This window comes from Berghia stephanieae, chromosome 9 (genome assembly GCF_034508935.2).
Source record: "Berghia stephanieae isolate SIO BIC M18660-M18661 chromosome 9, UCSD_Bste_1.3, whole genome shotgun sequence".
NCBI lineage: Eukaryota > Metazoa > Mollusca > Gastropoda > Nudibranchia > Aeolidiidae > Berghia > Berghia stephanieae.
This window is the reverse complement of record NC_088368.1, coordinates 37902628-37922016: the sequence shown is the minus strand read 5'-3', so window position 1 is coordinate 37922016 and position 19389 is coordinate 37902628. Positions and strand designations below refer to the sequence as shown.

The 19389-nt window shown below is 42.3% G+C and overlaps 2 protein-coding genes across 3 annotated transcripts in view; one reads left to right on the top strand and one right to left on the bottom strand.

Moving 5' to 3' along the window:
- Window positions 1–12475, bottom strand: part of LOC144980187 (zinc finger CCCH-type with G patch domain-containing protein-like) — a 107474-nt gene extending 94999 nt beyond the window's left edge. The window contains exons 1-3 of one of the 2 annotated variants that reach the window (XM_078927760.1): window positions 12320–12475; window positions 11728–11824; window positions 10120–10216 (exon numbers count right to left, since the gene is read on the bottom strand). In XM_078927760.1, the coding sequence (XP_078783886.1) occupies window positions 10120–10216; window positions 11728–11790 (160 nt within the window). In that variant the 5' untranslated portion in view covers window positions 11791–11824; window positions 12320–12475. Of the gene's footprint in view, window positions 1–10119; window positions 10217–11727; window positions 11825–12297 lie in introns of both variants that reach the window. The other variant, XM_078927761.1, reaches the window with a different exon arrangement.
- Window positions 3494–7857, top strand: LOC144980193 (uncharacterized). The gene is made up of 2 exons (XM_078927767.1): window positions 3494–6163; window positions 6328–7857. Exons 1-2 carry the CDS (start codon window positions 3494–3496, stop codon window positions 7855–7857), a joined length of 4200 nt encoding a protein of 1399 aa, XP_078783893.1.
- Window positions 12476–19389: the final 6914 nt, after the last annotated feature.

Below are 19389 nucleotides of genomic sequence, written 5' to 3'. Positions count from 1 at the left end.
TGGGGTTAGACAAGGATGCCTGCTGTCTCCTTTTATATTTCTTCTTGCCATCGACTATGTTATGAGAAGAAGCCTGGAAAATACTAGAAATGGCATACAATGGGGACTCATGAACCAGCTACATGATGCAGACTTTGCTGATGGTCTATCATTATTATCACACAATGCCACCCAAATGCAAGATAAAACATATAGACATAGCATCGAATCAAAGAAAATCGGGCTCCAAATCCATACTGGAAAACCAAAAATCATGAGACTGAACACAGAAAGCAAAACCCCTATACTCCTTGACAATTCAGAACTAGACTAAGTCAAAGAGTTCACATATCTGAGCACACAGTGTTGTAGACCAAACTGGTAGCATAGATACAGATGTCAAGAAATAAATTCAAAAAGCCAGAGTAGCCTTCAAATCACTCAACAACATTTGGAAAGCATCAAAAATTACAATGGAAACAAAATTCAAAATATTCAATTCAAATGTTGAGTCTGTCCTCCTGTATGGCTCTAAAACTTGGAAAACCACTAAATCCATCCTTCACCGCCTCCAAACATTCGTCAATAGATGTTTTCGCAAAATCCTGAAGATAAAATGGATTGACAAAATTAAAAATGAAGAAGCTTGGAGAAGAGCAGGACAAGAAGCCGTTGAAAGGCAATAATACAAAAGAAAATGGAGATGGATAGGACACACTCATTGAGGAAACCAAAGGACAACATCACAAGGATAGCCCAGCAATGGAATCCATCGGGAAAAAGAAAAAAAGTAATTGTTTTTGTTTGTTTTTAAGGGTTTTACGGCGCTTGCAACATATCAAGGTCATATCAGCACCAGTAAATAGGAAGAAAATGGGAAAGTAAAAAGTTCTAGAATTACAATTAAAGAACAAAAGAAAAGGTAAGACAAAGCGGAATTGGTTCAAATAGGGAATAGATGTAGATTCCAAGAGCACACCGTCAAAGTACTTAGTTTGAGATCACCTAAAAGTCTCATCCAGACACAAGCACAGGTCCCAACTAAGAGGAATACACTCAAATGTTTACAAATCATATGATATAATAAGTAAACTAAACATAATACAATGTATAACAGAGAGATGATTTACAAGGAAAAAAATATCCTCTCCCAAAACTATAACTATACATTCGACTATACCAAGGAACTCCGGCAAGGATCAGGACAAAACTAAGTAATCTCATTCCAAGACAATGACAGGAAACAATTGGAAAACGGGTATGGGGGGATAGAAGACACAGCATGTACCTCCCTGCCTGTCAGGGGTTGATTTATGTCAGGGATTGATGGATAAGTCAGTTTAAATAAGGTGTAGGGGTGGATTTCCAGATGAGTCGTTGTAAATAACTGTGGTGTAAGGGTTGATACCCAGATTATAGTCATTGTGTTGAGCTTTGATGTCCCTGTGTTTTCCGTCATTGTTGTTGTCATCGAGTCTTAGATTTTACCTTGAGAAAGGATGTACGTGCATCATGGGGGCTCGATTTTTGGGTAATTTGATAGGTTTGTTGTAATGAAATTTCTAAAGCATTGCAAACTATCCGTTAATGAATTTGATATGGGATGGGTTGGAACGGAAGTTTGGTGTTAGAGGTGGGTGTCTTTAATTTAGTTCTATTATTTAAGATTTCGACCAATCAGAATGTTTCGTTGAACAAGGGTTCAATTGTAGATTCTGATATTTTGATCAGTTGAACTGAAGACTCCGGCTTGGACGGACGTGCTAGTGACTCGAAGAGAGCACTAAAATTATAATAAATAAATTCTTAAAGTTTATGCTGTTTGTGGCAGCGGTGATACTGTTTGTGGCAGTATTTCTCCGTCCAAGTCGTTATTGTGACGCCTTTGAGGCTTTTTATTTTAATTAAGATTGTTTTACTGGCTCTGGTAATATTTCAAAATGAATATTTGTTGTGAAATCCGAGTTATATTTTGTGTTATTTTATCAATGGTCCCCTAATGGGGGTAACTGATAGTTGATGAGGAATTTTGATTTTAGTATAGTGAGTCCATAAATATAATGGCATTAACTAAGTGTGTTCACTGGTATTCAGTTTTGTTGATTTACAACTTTTATTAATAGATTGATATAATATTTGGTTTTGATTAATTAATCCTTCTATATCCTTCCTTATTTAGTGAAGCCAGTTGGCTTGAGGTTGACCTAAGGTTGCCGTGAGGTTGTTTTAACGTTGATTTGAAATCAAACATTAATAATTTGAAGAAATCAAAGAAACATTAACAATACAAGGAACAGTGCTTATTTGTGAACGAAAGAAAACAATTTTACACATTTGATCGATAAACATTTGATAAGACATTCCTCATCCATCGGAAACTATACTTATCATCTTTGCTGTCCTGCCTTGGTTGCTGTCGTCATGTTATGTGTTAGATTAGATGCTAAATTAAGGTAAGGGCGCCCTTAGAGATTCAGTATTAGATAAGTCTATATTATATTTTGTGATTTCTGTTCTTCTTTAATTATTCTCTTCATTATCTCTTCTGCTCTATCTACATATTCCAACCCTTTATTCTGTAATACATCATTGCTACTTTATATAAATAAGACCTACTTCTTTTCCTTTTCTTTCATTATTTCTCTTTATTCAATACATAAATAAACCATTTGATATAAAACTGTACATCACTTGTTTGCTTGTCGGTGTGTTACGTCCCTGTTTGTGTTCATTGACAATAATAGGTAAAGGCGACGGACTGAGTACGTAGTGGACGCATTGCGAACTCACTCCGGCGCTTAAGTAACATCGGGGCAACGGTCACTTTGTTACATTTTTGGTGGAGCTGCCGGGTAGAATATTCCTATTATTTTTTTGTCAATGCCACATCAGGGTTGCCACAAAAGCAATTAAGTCATGCGCATGATTTGACCGTTACGAGCTAAGTACAAATTATACTCACAATAAGCACACCTTGTTTCTAATAATTTAAAACTTGACCTCAAGTCTGTATCCACATAACACGTGGTATTTATTGTTATAACTAAAGTTGTTTTGACGAGCCTGTGACGCCGTCAATTCTTGATACTAGTGTTCGGTATCATTCACTATCACTTACAGTCGTAACTCACGTAGGTGAGGATTGTGGTATATTGTTGTCTTGTGACACGCTCCGATAGCTGTCGCCGTAAACATTTTTTTGATTTGAATTTTATCAACGCAGATTTAAGGTGGGTCGGTGTTGTCACTCTGTGAGTGTCATATTTCATTAAATTCCTATTGTTGAAAAGGCACACGAAGTGCTGGTGTTTTGTGTGGAGATTAGAAAGAATTTTATCTCGGTGCACATAAAAGGTACCCCCCCCCCCCCCTTCTCTCCACTTTTGTTTACTTTACTCCTCTGAATTCCACCAATTGCAGAGGCGTGTAGCCTCGGGTGATAATAATTTCGCAGCTATATTATTATCAATTAACAAAACTCTATTGTAACCATTGTATTTTACAACCATAAATCATGGACGTCGAAAAACTAATCAAATTAGGTGGTCTGTTGTCTCTAAAAGGTGAGGAATTGAGAGTCTGGGTGGACACTCAGATAGAAAAGGAAACGCAGCGGAAAGAGATGGAGCGAAGAGCTGTACGAGAAGATAGAGAGAGAGAAGCTGCGATGAAGGAGAAAGAGATGGAGTCTCAGAGGTTGCTGGTAGAGAGACAGCTAGAGTTAGAGCGTCTACGCCATGAAAGCCCAGCTCCATCATCAAGTCAAAACGGGCATGTTGTGAAGGTGTCTGCAGCCAAAAGTCCCCGACTTCACCCATTCAGTGACTCAAAGGATGACAATATTGACAGTTACCTTTTGAGGTTTGAACACTATGCCACCGTGAACAATTGGGAAAGGACGGAATGGTCTCTGCATCTTTCTGCTCTACTCACAGGTAAAGCGCTAGACGTGTACACGCGTATGGACGTGGACAGTGCTAGCGATTACGACACCCTCAGAGATGCTCTGTTGAATCGTTATAACTTGACGGAAGAAGGCTTCGCCAACAAATTTCGTAATAGCCGTCCAGAGCAAGGAGAACGAATGGGTGAGTTCAAGACGCGAATCAGTACGTACCTGTGCAAATGGATCGACATGGCGGGAAAGGATAAGAACGATCCAGCCCAGATAACTGACCTTTTCCTAAAAGAGCAATTGATGAGCGCTTGTGGAAAGGAGCTGCGCATTTTCCTGAAAGAAAGGAAGCCGGAAACATCGGACGATGTTGTTAACCTCGCCGAAAATTATATTGCAGCGCACGGCACGGCGGGCGCATTTGTCAAGCAACACCAAACAAACAACACGGTTGCTGATAAGGGGGTGGCACCTAATAGGTTGTTTAAGCACAATGCACCAAGTGGACAAGGTAAAATTACTTGTCATAGATGCCTGAAACCGGGACATATGGCCAAGGATTGTCGGTCAAGCCAAGGGACACCCTTGAGGAGACAGGTGAATGTGGTAAGGACCGACATCACTTGCTCTTTCTGTGGCCGGAAGGGTCATGAAATGTCGAGATGCTGGGAACGTAGCCGGGCCATGAATAAACCCAGCGAGGAGACTAAGAAATGTGCTGGGCACGACAGCATGGAACTGAAGTGCGGTTGTGCGCTGCCTGTCGTTTCGTTGTCATGCCTGGAAGGTGAGCACGAATCCCCAAATATGCCAGTTGCAGCGGGTTGGGTGAATGGCCAACGTGTTACAACGCTCCGTGATAGCGGCTGCAGTTGCGTGGTTGTGCGCAAAGGTCTGGTGCCCCAACAGATGGTGGAAGGCAAGAACGTTCTTGTCTATCTTGCGAACGGGACAACGGTCTCGACGCCACTGGTTGAAGTAGATTTGGACTGTCCTTACTACAAAGGGAGAGTGCTCGCTGCAGAGATGGATACGTTATTGTATGACGTAATAGTTGGAAATATCCCGGGGGCCAAATGTCCAGGAATTGAGGTGAGCGCAGAAGTCTCTGCTGTAGAGACCAGAGGTACGAAAGACCGGAGGCTGAAACCACTGCTCACACCAAGTGCTATAGACATTGAGGTGTCTATGAAGGATCTAATCGAAAAACAGACCTTGGATGACTCACTCCAACAGTGTAGGAAGATGGCAAAGACGGGCGAAATAAAGCGCACTGGGAGGAGCAACAGGACTTGGTATGGCCATGACAGACATGGGATTCTTTACCGATATTTTGAATCGGATGCCTGCAACCATGGAGACGTTTCGAAGCAAGTTGTTGTGCCTAAGGACTTGCGCCAAACGGTTATGAAAGTGGCTCACGAGTCCATCCTAGCAGGACACCTCGCTGCTAAGAAAACAACCGAGAGAATTATACAGGATTTCTTCTGGCCAAATTTATGGGCCGATGTCTCCAGGTTTTGCCAATCATGTGATCAATGTCAGCGATCGGCACCGAAAGGGAAAACACCCAAAGCTCCCCTGACCGAAGTTCCCCTCATCGATGAACCTTTTCAACGGGTTACAGTTGATCTCGTCGGACCCATCGTACCTGCTTCTGAAAGAGGTAATAGATATATTTTGACGGTGGTGGATTATTGCACGCGCTATCCAGAAGCGGTCCCTTTGAAATCGATTCAAACTGAGGCGGTTGCAGAAGCTCTAGTCAACATCTATAGTAGAGTTGGGATTCCGAGAGAGGTACTGAGCGACCGTGGAAGTCAGTTCACTTCCGACGTCATGAAGGAAGTTTGTCGCCTGCTTTCTGTGAAGCAGTTGATGACAACTCCTTATCATCCCCAGTGCAACGGTCTTGTAGAAAGGTTTAATGCTACCTTGAAGGGCATGTTGAAACGTCTGGCGACTGAGCGACCTAGAGACTGGGACAGGTATATCAACGCCGCTCTCTTTGCATACAGGGAAGCGCCGCAGGAGTCACTAGGGTTTTCTCCGTTTGAGCTTCTGTATGCAAGACCTGTAAGAGGTCCCATGACCATCCTGAGGGAATTGTGGACAAATGATATTCCCGATGAGGAGATTAAGACAACTTACCAGTACGTCGTCGACCTCAGGGAGAAACTGGAGACGATGGTTGGATTAGCAAAGGAGAACCTGAAAACCTCTTCAGCCAGGCACAAGAAATATTTTGACGTAAAGGCAAAGAGGCGCCTTTTCCAAAGCGGGGATAAGGTATTATTGTTGCTACCAACCAAACATAATAAATTGGAAGTGAAATGGCAAGGACCATTCGAGATTGTCAGAAGAATGGGAGACAACAACTATGTTGTTGACACAGGTGCTACCAAAAGGACTTATCACATTAATTTACTGAAGAAATATTTTGAACGGGAGAGTCCAATCTAAGTCGCCGGATTCTTCAGTGTTCAGTTGCCGCTGTGGTTGACGAGGAAGAGCGTGATGAAACCTCAGAACCCATTGAGCCCATCCTAGAGTTGCCTAATTTGACGCAACAGGAAACGTATCGAGATACGTTTATAAGTGAACATCTGAACGAAGAGCAGCGAAAACAGATACACGATCTGTTAGGACACTATGCAGACGTCATGACAGATGTGCCGGGGCGTACTAGCATGTGTTCCTATGAATTGAAGCTGACATCAGATGTACCTATACGGAAGAAGCCGTATCCAGTACCCCATGCCATGAAAGAGACGTTACGGGAAGAGGTGAAAGCCATGTTGGAGGCGGGAATAATTGAACCGTCCGACAGCCCATATTGTTCACCCTCCGTTGTAGTTAAAAAGAAGGACGGCTCGAATAGATACTGTGTGGATTATCGAGCGTTGAACAACGTCACCGTGTTCGACGCTGAACCCATGCCACGCCTGGATGATTTGTTCCAGCAGATAGGACCTGAATGCCGCTATATGAGCCGGTTTGATTTATCCAAAGGATACTGGCAATTGTCACTGTCACCTGAGACGAAGCCAAAGACGGCTTTTGCAACGGAACTCGGCCTGATGCAATTCACGGTAATGCCGTTTGGTTTGCAAGGTGCTCCAGGAGCCTTCTCAAGATTGATGAGGAAAGTGCTAAGAGGTCTGCCAAACGTGAAAAGCTATATTGACGACATTCTTGTCCATCACGCCAACTGGGACGACCACTTGAAAGGCATTGGGTCAGTCTTAGATCGATTGAGACAAGCCGGACTGACGGCACGACCATCTAAATGCCTAGTTGGACACCCTCAAGTTGAGTTCCTAGGACACCAAATTGGTGACGGTACTATTTCACCCCTGCCGAACAAAGTCCAGGCCATTAACGATGCTAAGGCACCCCAGAACAAGAAGCAAATGCGGAGCTTTCTTGGTCTGGCTTCATTTTATAGAAGATATATACCGAATTTCTCCGCCATAGTCAGCCCTTTATCTGATGCGACCAGAAATGGGATGCCTAATCGTATCGTGTGGCAGGAACCACAAGAAAATGCCTTCACATTTGTGAAGAAGGTCTTGACGTCAGATCCGGTTCTGAAATTGCCGGACTTTGACAAGCCTTTCGTTTTGTCAACGGATGCAAGCGATACAGGTATCGGAGCGATCCTCGCTCAAGAATACGAGGGAGAAAAGTTTCCGGTGTTGTACATAAGCAGGAAGCTTCTCCCTAGAGAACAACGGTACTCCGTTGTGGAGAGAGAATGTTTGGCCCTCGTATGGGCTGTACAAAAGTTGAGCTCCTATCTTATAGGGAGGGAGTTTGTAGTAGAGACTGATCATGCTCCTTTACTATATCTAAAAAGAGCGAAGTCAGAAAATGGACGTCTCATGAGATGGTCATTGCTCCTAAGCCAGTATCGGTTTACAGTTAAAGCCATCAAAGGGAGCGAGAATCATGGCCCAGATTTTCTGTCACGCCTAGTGTGAATGGAGGTGATTGATTTTTATGTTACATTATTGATTTCAATGTGGAATCAAAATTCGATAAATTTTGTTCTTGAAAGGGGGTTATGTCAGGGGTTGATTTATGTTAGGGATTGATGGATAAGTCAGTTTAAATAAGGTGTAGGGGTGGATTTCCAGATGAGTCCTTGTAAATAACTGTGGTGTAAAGGTTGATACCCAGATTATAGTCATTGTGTTGAGCTTTGATGTCCCCGTGTTTTCCGTCATTGTTGTTGTCATCGAGTCTTAGATTTTACCTTGAGAAAGGATGTACGTGCATCATGGGGGCTCGATTTTTGGGTAATTTGATAGGTTTGTTGTAATGAAATTTCTAAAGCATTGCAAACTATCCGTTAATGAATTTGATATGGGATGGGTTGGAACGGAAGTTTGGTGTTAGAGGTGGGTGTCTTTAATTTAGTTCTATTATTTAAGATTTCGACCAATCAGAATGTTTCGTTGAACAAGGGTTCAATTGTAGATTCTGATATTTTGATCAGTTGAACTGAAGACTCCGGCTTGGACGGACGTGCTAGTGACTCGAAGAGAGCACTAAAATTATAATAAATAAATTCTTAAAGTTTATGCTGTTTGTGGCAGCGGTGATACTGTTTGTGGCAGTATTTCTCCGTCCAAGTCGTTATTGTGACGCCTTTGAGGCTTTTTATTTTAATTAAGATTGTTTTACTGGCTCTGGTAATATTTCAAAATGAATATTTGTTGTGAAATCCGAGTTATATTTTGTGTTATTTTATCAATGGTCCCCTAATGGGGGTAACTGATAGTTGATGAGGAATTTTGATTTTAGTATAGTGAGTCCATAAATATAATGGCATTAACTAAGTGTGTTCACTGGTATTCAGTTTTGTTGATTTACAACTTTTATTAATAGATTGATATAATATTTGGTTTTGATTAATTAATCCTTCTATATCCTTCCTTATTTAGTGAAGCCAGTTGGCTTGAGGTTGACCTAAGGTTGCCGTGAGGTTGTTTTAACGTTGATTTGAAATCAAACATTAATAATTTGAAGAAATCAAAGAAACATTAACAATACAAGGAACAGTGCTTATTTGTGAACGAAAGAAAACAATTTTACACATTTGATCGATAAACATTTGATAAGACATTCCTCATCCATCGGAAACTATACTTATCATCTTTGCTGTCCTGCCTTGGTTGCTGTCGTCATGTTATGTGTTAGATTAGATGCTAAATTAAGGTAAGGGCGCCCTTAGAGATTCAGTATTAGATAAGTCTATATTATATTTTGTGATTTCTGTTCTTCTTTAATTATTCTCTTCATTATCTCTTCTGCTCTATCTACATATTCCAACCCTTTATTCTGTAATACATCATTGCTACTTTATATAAATAAGACCTACTTCTTTTCCTTTTCTTTCATTATTTCTCTTTATTCAATACATAAATAAACCATTTGATATAAAACTGTACATCACTTGTTTGCTTGTCGGTGTGTTACGTCCCTGTTTGTGTTCATTGACAATAATAGGTAAAGGCGACGGACTGAGTACGTAGTGGACGCATTGCGAACTCACTCCGGCGCTTAAGTAACATCGGGGCAACGGTCACTTTGTTACACTGCCCACTATGGGAGGTCAGAATCCCCACCAAGGAAAAAAAAAAGTAAGACCAAGGTCAACTGGAGGAGAGACCTTCTGGTAAAGTTGGAGAGGTCTGGGATGTGCTGGCAGAAGATGGATAGGACACACACATTGAGGAAACAAAAGGCAACATCACAAGGACAGCCCAGCAATGAAATATATCCGGAAAGAGGAAAAAAGGAAGACCAAGGTCAACCTGGAGGAGAGACCTTCTGGTAGAGCAGCTGGAGAGGTCTGGGATACACTAGCAGGAGATGGAAAGACTGATCAATGACAGAAGAGGATGGAAAAAGTTTCATGGGTGGTCATACCCACTCTGCCGTCTTAAGGACAAAGACCGTATATTTACTTGCAATAAGAGGCCACATACGGTCTTTTTCCTTAAGACGGCAGCACTGTGGGATGAGGACTGAAGAGACAGAGACATCCGGATAGTGGAATCAGTCCCTAAAATTTACAAATAAAGAAGAAAAAAAATCCATCCCCTTGTTATCCAAAGTGAGCAAATTGGGGGGGTTAATAATCTTGCTCGAGGAAAAAAAAAAAGTGCCTGAAGCGAGGTTCGAACCAGTGACCTTTCAGGTCACAGTGCGATGCCTTTATCAATCTACCACCTCACCTTCAGTTAATTTGATGAGCTCTTCCAGATCATTCTTTAACTTCATCAAGTCTTCTGAAGCTCCAGCAGCTTGGATTGCTTGGTCCACTTGAGACAACTGGGGGAGAGAAAAGCAGTTCTTCTAGGGCATGCACTCACAAGAAAAAAAAAAAAAAAAAAAAACTTGAGCTTTTATACAGTGCAATATCCACTAAACGTACTCAAAGCGCTTAACAATGAGTCCCTGACCAACAGCAACATGTAACATTTAGAACGAGACATGATGCCTGTTAGGCGATATTACAATTTTTTTCCAACAGGACAACACTGTTAACGACCAGGTACTCATTTTACACCTGAGTAGAGTGATAGAATGTGGGTATAAAGCCTTTTCCAAGGACTCAACTATGCGCCGAACGAGGATTGCCGCACAAAAATAATTGGTCCTTGATTGAGCAAATGCAAATGATGAAGTGATAGACAGTACACATAAAACAATGCAAGATGAAAAAAATGTTTTTTTAAATAAAATCCATGATAGAACACTGAACCTGAGAATACCTGAAACCATGGTGTTTGTTCAAAAGGTTTCAGAATGTATAGGGTTGTATTTGTATTTAAGGGCACAATGTAGGCATTGCCATTCGAATCCTAGCAATTTAAATATGCGTGCACCTTATGCAAGTAGTGTTTTACTGTTTCAGTTGGGTGTTGACATAAGGGGCAGGAATGGTACATGTCTGTTGTCATTTTACTTAGATGGTTGTGGAGAGGTATGCGTTGTGTCCTTAGCTGAAAGATGATATTTTGCTGGTATCTTCTGGGGTTTTCATTGGGCCCATGGAGCCGGAGTTTATGCCAGTTTCTATAGCTTGGAACGGACAATAGAAATTGCTAGCTATCCTTTTGATAGGATGCCAGTCCATCACAAAGTAATTTCTACCAAATCTAACAGACTCAGCTACCCATTCACTGCTGGGTGGACAGGAGGGGCGGGGGGCAGAAAAAAAAAAGCTCGACTACACCCAGGATCGAACTTAGTTCCTTTGTGTTTGAAGCGAGTGCTCTACCGACTGAGCTATCAGGACCCCTTGGGGTTATAGTTATATAAGCTATCATTTTTAACAGGTGTGGTTTCTTCAACAAGACAACCCAAAAAAAAAACATAATCCAAGTCTAATGTTCTAAGCCATAAACAATCTTTCAGCTTCTAAATCATCCAACATAATCATCATCATAGCTTATCACTCCAACACCGAACCCGCTCCACATCATCTTGGGTGGGTCCGTCCTGGTATTCTCTAAGGACGTGCTCCATCGTCTGCTCTGGGCATCCACATGTACAAAAGCTGGTCTCAGCCAGCCCCCACTTTTTCAACCTTCCAGCTGTTCTGTCAAGTTTTGCCCGTGCTCTGTTCAGTGTTACCCATTCATTCCTGGGGAGCTAAGTTCTGTATGGCAGTTCTTCTCTCGGGTTTTCAATATGTAGCAGCAAGCATCCACGTCGCACTTTTCTATCCAACATAATACAAGATTGAGACCATAAGTCACACATAAAAATATAGAAGAAAAGTTTTTGTCGGTCATTAACTTAATGACTAAATGATTAAGTGAAAGTATAAATAGAACCTGGGATTTATACAGCTCCAATGATGTCTCTTGCTCTATTTCCTCTGATAGTCCAGCCTCCATTTTTTTTTTTTTTTGTTAATTTTAAGGGATAAATCTGGGGAGTAAAAGTAAAACTAAAACAGGTAAAAATAGATACAAATTTCAAATTACAATTACATTAACATGATGCAGTGTCCTACTAATAACACTCTCCCAAATGGAATATGACTAAAGTAACAGTAAAAATAAAAGGCGAGCATAATCAAAATCACAGATAGAAAAAAAAAAGTTGAAAATACAGGTAAAAAAAGTAAAGTAAAAGTAGAACTTATTATTATTATTCAATTCATTGTCAAAAAAAAAATATTCTCTTCTATGCATAGTAAAGAACTCGGTTTATTCGACTTATTATTTTTTAAGGACATGGGTACTGATGAATACTCATATATATGTCAAACTAAACGGTTATAAAAAAATAATTAAAAAATCCAATTCCAGTTGAAATTGAAGAGACTGAGACCGAGAAGTTGTGTTTCACTCTCACTCAACAATGATGTTGGAAATACAAAAGTAACGGTAACTACGCACTGTGTAAAGATTGAGAAAGTACCAGTAGTTCTTGCTATTACTGCAAGCTCACGCAAACTAAGACTGGGTCTGATTTGATGACGAATACGCCAAAATTTAAGTTTTGTTTATATGCCAAAGGCCAAAGAGCCTCAAAATTCGAAGTTGCACCCTCAGGCCTCAGACCAAAAGTAAGAGCGTTGAGTTTGTTTACAGCTCTGTGCAGTTTACTTTCATGAAGTGGTTCTAGGCACACTACTTTAATCCTTAACCACTTACAATAAAGATACATTATAACTCAGAAAAGTGGATGGAGGAGGCACCATAGACTTTCACAAAGTAAAAGTCTATTGCAGGAACTTACATCGGTGAATGATTTGGTTAAAGTGCCTACCAAGAAAAGATATTGAGTGGCGGCTAACAGACTACGGCCCAGAACCAATCTAATGGCTGCCGCTCTGCGTCAGTGGGGTCTGTGTGCGTCACCCACTTGTACTGTGCCCGTCGTTTTAAAAGTCTGGAGACCGCAGGGCATCTGATTCATAGATCTCACAATAAGGGAGACAAGTCTAGAAATCAAATCCTCTATTTTTTTGTTCCTAAACCCTTGGGAGCGTTTATGTAACCAGTCCTTCGGAGTACTAATAATGAATAGGTTACATAATGGCGACATAACTATTTTAGTATTCGGATGTTATAGGAGATTATATGGATTACGGGGCGTAAAACAGCGAGGATGGATGATCTTTATTGGCGACCAACAAATATATTTAGAGTAGAAAATAGGATGCCATCACTCTGACACCAGAAGATCATTTACCAAAAACTAGAGGTGCCTAAATGAGCCAATAAAATGTGACCACTCGTCTCAAAACGGTATTAAGTCGGGATGATTAAGATGCTGAAGATGGAATTTGTATCCAGAAATATCGTGCTTATTTCGAGTTTACATGCTTTATAGAGGAGAATGAATATAATGTTTTACTGTGCTAAATACCAACGTTTCATATTTTTTACCAGTTTAACTATAATTTGACATATTCGCATCTGGTCCATCTCGACATAATACCGTTTTGAGACGAAGGGTCACAAATGGAGAGCAAGATAAAGTGAGTAAATGTGACTCGTATATCTAAGGGAACAACACAAAACAAACAATGTTTCGGCCTTGGCCTTCGTCGGGATACAAACGACAAAAGATCAAGGACCGAAACGTTTGTTTTGTGTTATTCCCTTATATATGTGTCACATTCACTCACTTTATCGTTCTCTCCAAGATCATGTACTCAGTTCTCCAGTATAGTGGTTTTACACTTCCAATAAAATAGGAACCAGTTGTTTGTTTATTTTTGACGTCACACATTTCTTCCCTTTTAAAGTCTGATACCTGATTGGACATTTCATTGTGGCGTCTCGTCAGATCGAGAACTGTTCAGTGATGAAGAAAAGTTTGATCGCTATGTTGTCTAGTGGCATGACACTCGCTTTCGGATCGGAAGGTCCTGGGTTCGAGTCTTGCTCGGCGTATAGTTGGGTCCTTGGAAAGGCTCTTTACTCATATTCTCTCTTCGTATTCAGGTGTAAAAAGCGTCGTCGCTGTCCGAAAAAAAAAATATTATATCGCCTAACAGGCGTCATGTCCTGTCCTGCGTGTTAAGTGTTACTGTTGGCAGGAACCCTCTGTAAAGCGCTTTGAGCACGTTTAGTGAATACTATTCTGTAGTCTTTCAGAGCCATTTGGCACATGGAGTCGGAATTTATCTCGGTTTCTATAGTGTGAAACGGACAATAGCATTTGCTTGCTATCCTTTGGATATGACGCGAGTCTATCGCAAAGTACTTATCGCCAAAATCTAACCCCCTCGTGGGTCTTTACCTTGCAGCTGGTGAGGGGGCTTGAGCCACACGGGAGGGCAAAGGTGTAAATCCCGGTTGACCGTCACGGGACCATCCCGGGTATCGAGCCAATGAGCCACATGAGCTGCTCGCCCCGGTGTGTGACTAAATTCGATCCAACCCAGTGCCCGAATGGCCACCGCCATCCCGGGCGCCACACTACTGCGATATGATGGTTACAATCAGCGAAGTCAATGGCGAAGCGGTCTGCCGCCTAGCCAAATAATACCGCGTTCGTGTCGCCAGGGTCGTCGGCACATTCGAAAAGAGAGCAAGCGTCCCTCCACACCTTTGGTTCGCGGCCTGCCGAACAGAAAATGCTGTATTTATAGACCTATCAGCGGCGTATGATACGGTCTGGTGCGAAATGTTAATGCTCAAACTTGCAAAGATCATAAGGTGCAAAAAGACCTTGAAGTTGTTCTCTTCTATCTTAGGGGAAAGACAATTCCACGTCGCGCTGGGAGACGCTACAAGTAAAGTAAGGAAATTGAAGAATGGGGTCCCTCAGGGTTCGCTACTTGCGCCAATGTTGTTAAACGTTAACATTAGCAATATGCCGAACACTTCCTCCCTGAGGCTGGGATATGCGGACGACTGGGCACTCGTTACTCAGAGTAAAATGTGTACCCGTCTCGAGAGCGTACTCAGCGAGGACGTCACCAGACTCAAATCCTACTTCGACAAGTGGTACCTGAAGATGAACATTTCAAAAACCGTGGTCACTGCATTCCACCTATGCAGTGGTTGGCACACCCGCAAACTGAATGTCCTAGTCGGGGACCAGCCACTCCCATATGAGCCGCATCCAAAGTATTTAGGGGTGACGTTGGATCGTAGCCTTACCTATCGGGTGCATCTCGAAGGGGTTGCCCGGAAGATAGAGAAACGCAACAGTCTTCTGGGGAAGCTGGTGGGATCTACTTGGGGCGCTAGCCAAGCACTCCTGAGAACGTCCGGTCTGGCACTATGCTATTCCACCGCGGACTATTGCGCTCCAGTGTGGGGTAGAAGCAGAAACGTTGAGAAGGTGGATGTAAAACTTTGCAAGTCGATGCAAATAGTGTCAGGAACGCTGGCAACAACTCCTAGAGAATGGGGCCTGATAATGGCAGCGATCCAGCCCCCCCGATGTCCGGAGGGAGACGATTGCAGTAAACTGGCTGAGTAAGATCAAAGAGAGAGGGAATGGGGATACGCCTCAGAAGCGTATAATGGACGGTGCCCCCGTTTTGAGCCGAAATAAGTCCCGGCAACCCTTGTACGCAGATTCCCTGACTACGGACAGAGCTGCACATACGAGATGGAAGTCGGTTTGGACGAATTCAATCCCTCGTAGGGGCGGGGATGTACACTCCTCAAAGCTTGGTGAGAAGTTGCCAGGCTTTGATACCAGTAAGAGGAGACACTGGGTGGCTGCGAATCGGCTTCAGTCGAGGAGCTGCCAAACAGCAAGTTCGCTTCATCAGTGGGGACTTTCCACCTGTCCAACATGTACCCGATGTGGGCAAGAACCCGAAACGGCAGAGCATCTAGTCGAATGGTGTGTTGTGACGATGCTACCAGGCGGGTTTGCGACGGTGCACGAATGCGGACCGGACTTTGCTGATTGGTTCGATCGTCATAACATAGTAGTGTGATAACCATAAGAGGCTGCTGCCAAATCTAAAATGCTCAAACTTGCAAAGATCATAAGGTGCAAAAAGACCTTGAAGTTGTTCTCTTCGATCTTAGGGGAAAGAGAATCCCACGTCGCGCTGGGAGACGCTACGAGTAAAGTAAGGAAATTGAAGAATGGGGTCCCTCGGGGTTCGCTACTTGCGCCAATGTTGTTTTACGTTTACATTTTAAAAAAAGCGCAATATCCACTTAACGTGCTCAAAGCGCTTTACAAGGGGTCCCTGGTCAACAGCAACATTTAACATGTAGGACGAGACATGACGCCTGTTAGGCGATATTACAATTTTTCGGACAAATACAACGCTTTTAACGGCCAGGTACTCATTTTACACCTGAGTACGGTGAGAGAATATGAGTAAAGAGTCTTTTCCAAGGACTCAACTATGCGTCGAGCGAGGCTCGAACCCAGGACCTTCCAATCCGAAAGCGAGTGCCATACCACTAGACCACATAGCCGTACATTAGCGATATGCCGAACACTTCCTCCCTGAGGCTGGGATACGCAGACGACTGGGGACTCGTTACTCAGAGTAAAGTGTGGACCCGTCTCGAGAGCGTACTCAGTGAGGACGTCACCAGACTCAAATCCTACTTCGACAAGTGGTACCTGAAGATGAACACTTCAAAAACCGTGACCACTGCATTCCATCTATGCAGTGCAAGGCACACCCGTAAACTGAACGTCCTCGTTAAGGACCATCCACTCCCATATGAGCCGCATCCAAAATATCTAGGGGTGACGCTGGATCGCAGCCTTACCTATCGGGTGCATCTCGAAGGAGTTGCCCGGAAGATAGAGAAACGCAACAGTCTCCTGAGGAAGCTGGTGGGATCGACTTGGGGCGCTAGCCAAGCACTCCTGAGAACGTCCGGCCTGGAACTATGCTATTCCACCGCGGAGTATTGCGCTCCAGTGTGGGGTAGAAGCAGGAACGTTGAGAAGGTGGATGTAAAACTTCGCAAGTCGATGCACATAGTGTCAGGAACGCTGGCAACAACTCCTAGAGAATGGGGCCCGATAATGGCAGCGATCCAGCCCCCCGATGTCCGGAGGGAGACGATTACGATAAACTGGCCGAATAAGATCCGAAAGAGAGGGAATGGGGATACTCCTCTGAAGCGCATTATGGACGGCGCCCCAGTTTCGAGCCGAAATAAGTCCCGGTAACCCTTGTTCACAGCTTCCCTGACTACGGACAGAGATACAAATACGAGATGGAAGTCGGTTTGGACGAATTCAATCCCTCGTAGGGGCGGGGACGTACACTCCTCTAAGCTTGGTGAGATATTGCCAGGCTTTGATACCAGTAAGAGGAGACATTGGGTGGCTGCGAATCGGCTTCGGTCGAGGATATGCCTAACAGCAAGTGCGCTTCATCAGTGGGGACTTTCCACCTGTCCCACTGTGGTGGGTTGAGTGTTATTTTTGTGGGATCGAGTCCAACCGATAGCTCAATGGTCTGGATTCGAACTAGTATGCGCCCTATGGCTCTCGTTACCAGCTGCACCACTCAACCTATATCACAAACGGCTCAGGTTTAATCTAGGGGTGATTAAGAATTGCCTTAGGGTCCCTTATAACTTAATTGTATTAATAACAAGTGAGTCAAGACAATAGTAACGCCCAATGCAATAATCACAATTCTATACATAAAGTTTAATTAGATTGTTACAGGAAAAGATAGAAAGAATAAGTATTTATTTAATATCAGGAAGAATAGCTCCAATTGAGTGGATCTAATTTATTATTTATTTATCTATTGTTTTATTAATCGATTCATTTATGATTGATTGATTAAGTTAGTAGTTTTTAATCACTTGTGTCCGTGGAAAATACATTTGAAAATGGTATAAGCCCGTTTGGCTTATCTTTATCCCGCCGGCTTGCTTGACTGAGGCAAATGTATCAGCTAGTTCCAGGGTTGGCGCCTGCTTTGCAGAGTTTTCTGGACATCACAACAGTGTGTTGTAGTTAGGCTGACATCAGGGGTTTACCGCTGTTCAAGGACTGGGATGCAGGGATTCGGCACAACTGGGTGCTCCAAGGACACGGAAAGGGATCAGGAAAATGGCCAGGACCTCCAGCCGAGATAGACAACTTTTACAAGTTTGAAATTGGAGAGATAGCTCTTTTCTCTTGGGCTTCTTAGCGCGTGTGTGATTAGATTCAGATATGAATTTGGCTTTGTGAAACGAAAATAGCCAATCAGAAGAATCTTCCTGTTTTAGATAGCCAATGATATCCAGATGCTTTGGTAAGAAAGAATAACGGAGAATTACCGGAGAGCTAGACCTTAATTGTAATTTGAGCTACTCTTGAACGAGACAAGACCTCAGGGCATACGCACGATGGCGACTTGTTTGGGAAAGGTAATTAGCAGGTGGCATGAATACAATGGGCAGACAATTTGAACAGGTAAATAAGCCTTAAGCTGAAAGTGAGTGTTCCGTTATACAATGGAAATGTTTCCCACCTAACGACCAGAATTTCCGTTAGAAAGATTTGGAGCTTTATTAGAGAAAGGCTGTCCATGTTTTGATTATCTTACTTGAGGTGTTAATCTGCCTTGGCAAATATATATGTCTCGTCCACTAGGTTTGAAGTGGTTTTGAACGAGACGATGACGAATGATAAAGAAATCACGCAGTGAAAGAAAATCGCTCGTCACACCCACATGTACCCGATATGGGCAAGAACCCGAAACTGCAGAGCATCAAGTTGAACGGTGTGTTGTGACGATGTTACCGGGCGGGTTCGCGACGGTGCACGAGTACATACCGGACTTTGCTGATTGGGTCGATCATACCATAGTAGTGTGAGAACAATAAGAGGCTGCTGCCAAATCTAACAGTCTCAGCTACCCAGTCACTGCTGGCGTGACAGGGTGGATCAGAATAAAATCCTCGACTGCACCTGGTATCGGTCTTGGTCCCTTTGCGTGTGAAGCGAGTGCTCTACCAACTGAGCTATCGGGATCTCCAGTTAGTGAAAATTGCGCTCAAGTTTGTTCTGTTTTTTTTTTTTTTTTTTGTTTTTGTTTTTGTTTTGTTTTTTTTTTTGTTTTTTTTTTTTTGTTTTTTTTTTTTTTGTTTGTTTTTGTTTTGTTTTGTTTTGTTTTTTGTTTGTTTGTATGTTTTTTTTTTTTTGTTTTTTTTTTTTTTTTTGGGGGGGGGGGGGGGGGGTTAGTGTACTCAGTCCTTTTCAGTGTACCCATTGGAAACTGCAACTGTCAGGGGAAAAAACCCAAAAATTAAAAAACAGAGGATCGTGTCGTGACGTCTTTTACCGGTCTGGTTTTGCCACTCTTCGCCTGAGAGAAATATAAAACTGCTCACCGTGATATTTATCTTTATCATAAATTATTATGGTGAAAATGATAATAATAATAATAATAATAATAATAATAATAATAATAATAATAATAATAATAATAATAATAATAATAATAATAATAATAATAATAATAATAATAATGTATGGTCAAAGGAAAGTAATCGCTAAAATACTTCTTTGAAAATAGTTTTGAAACGGTTATC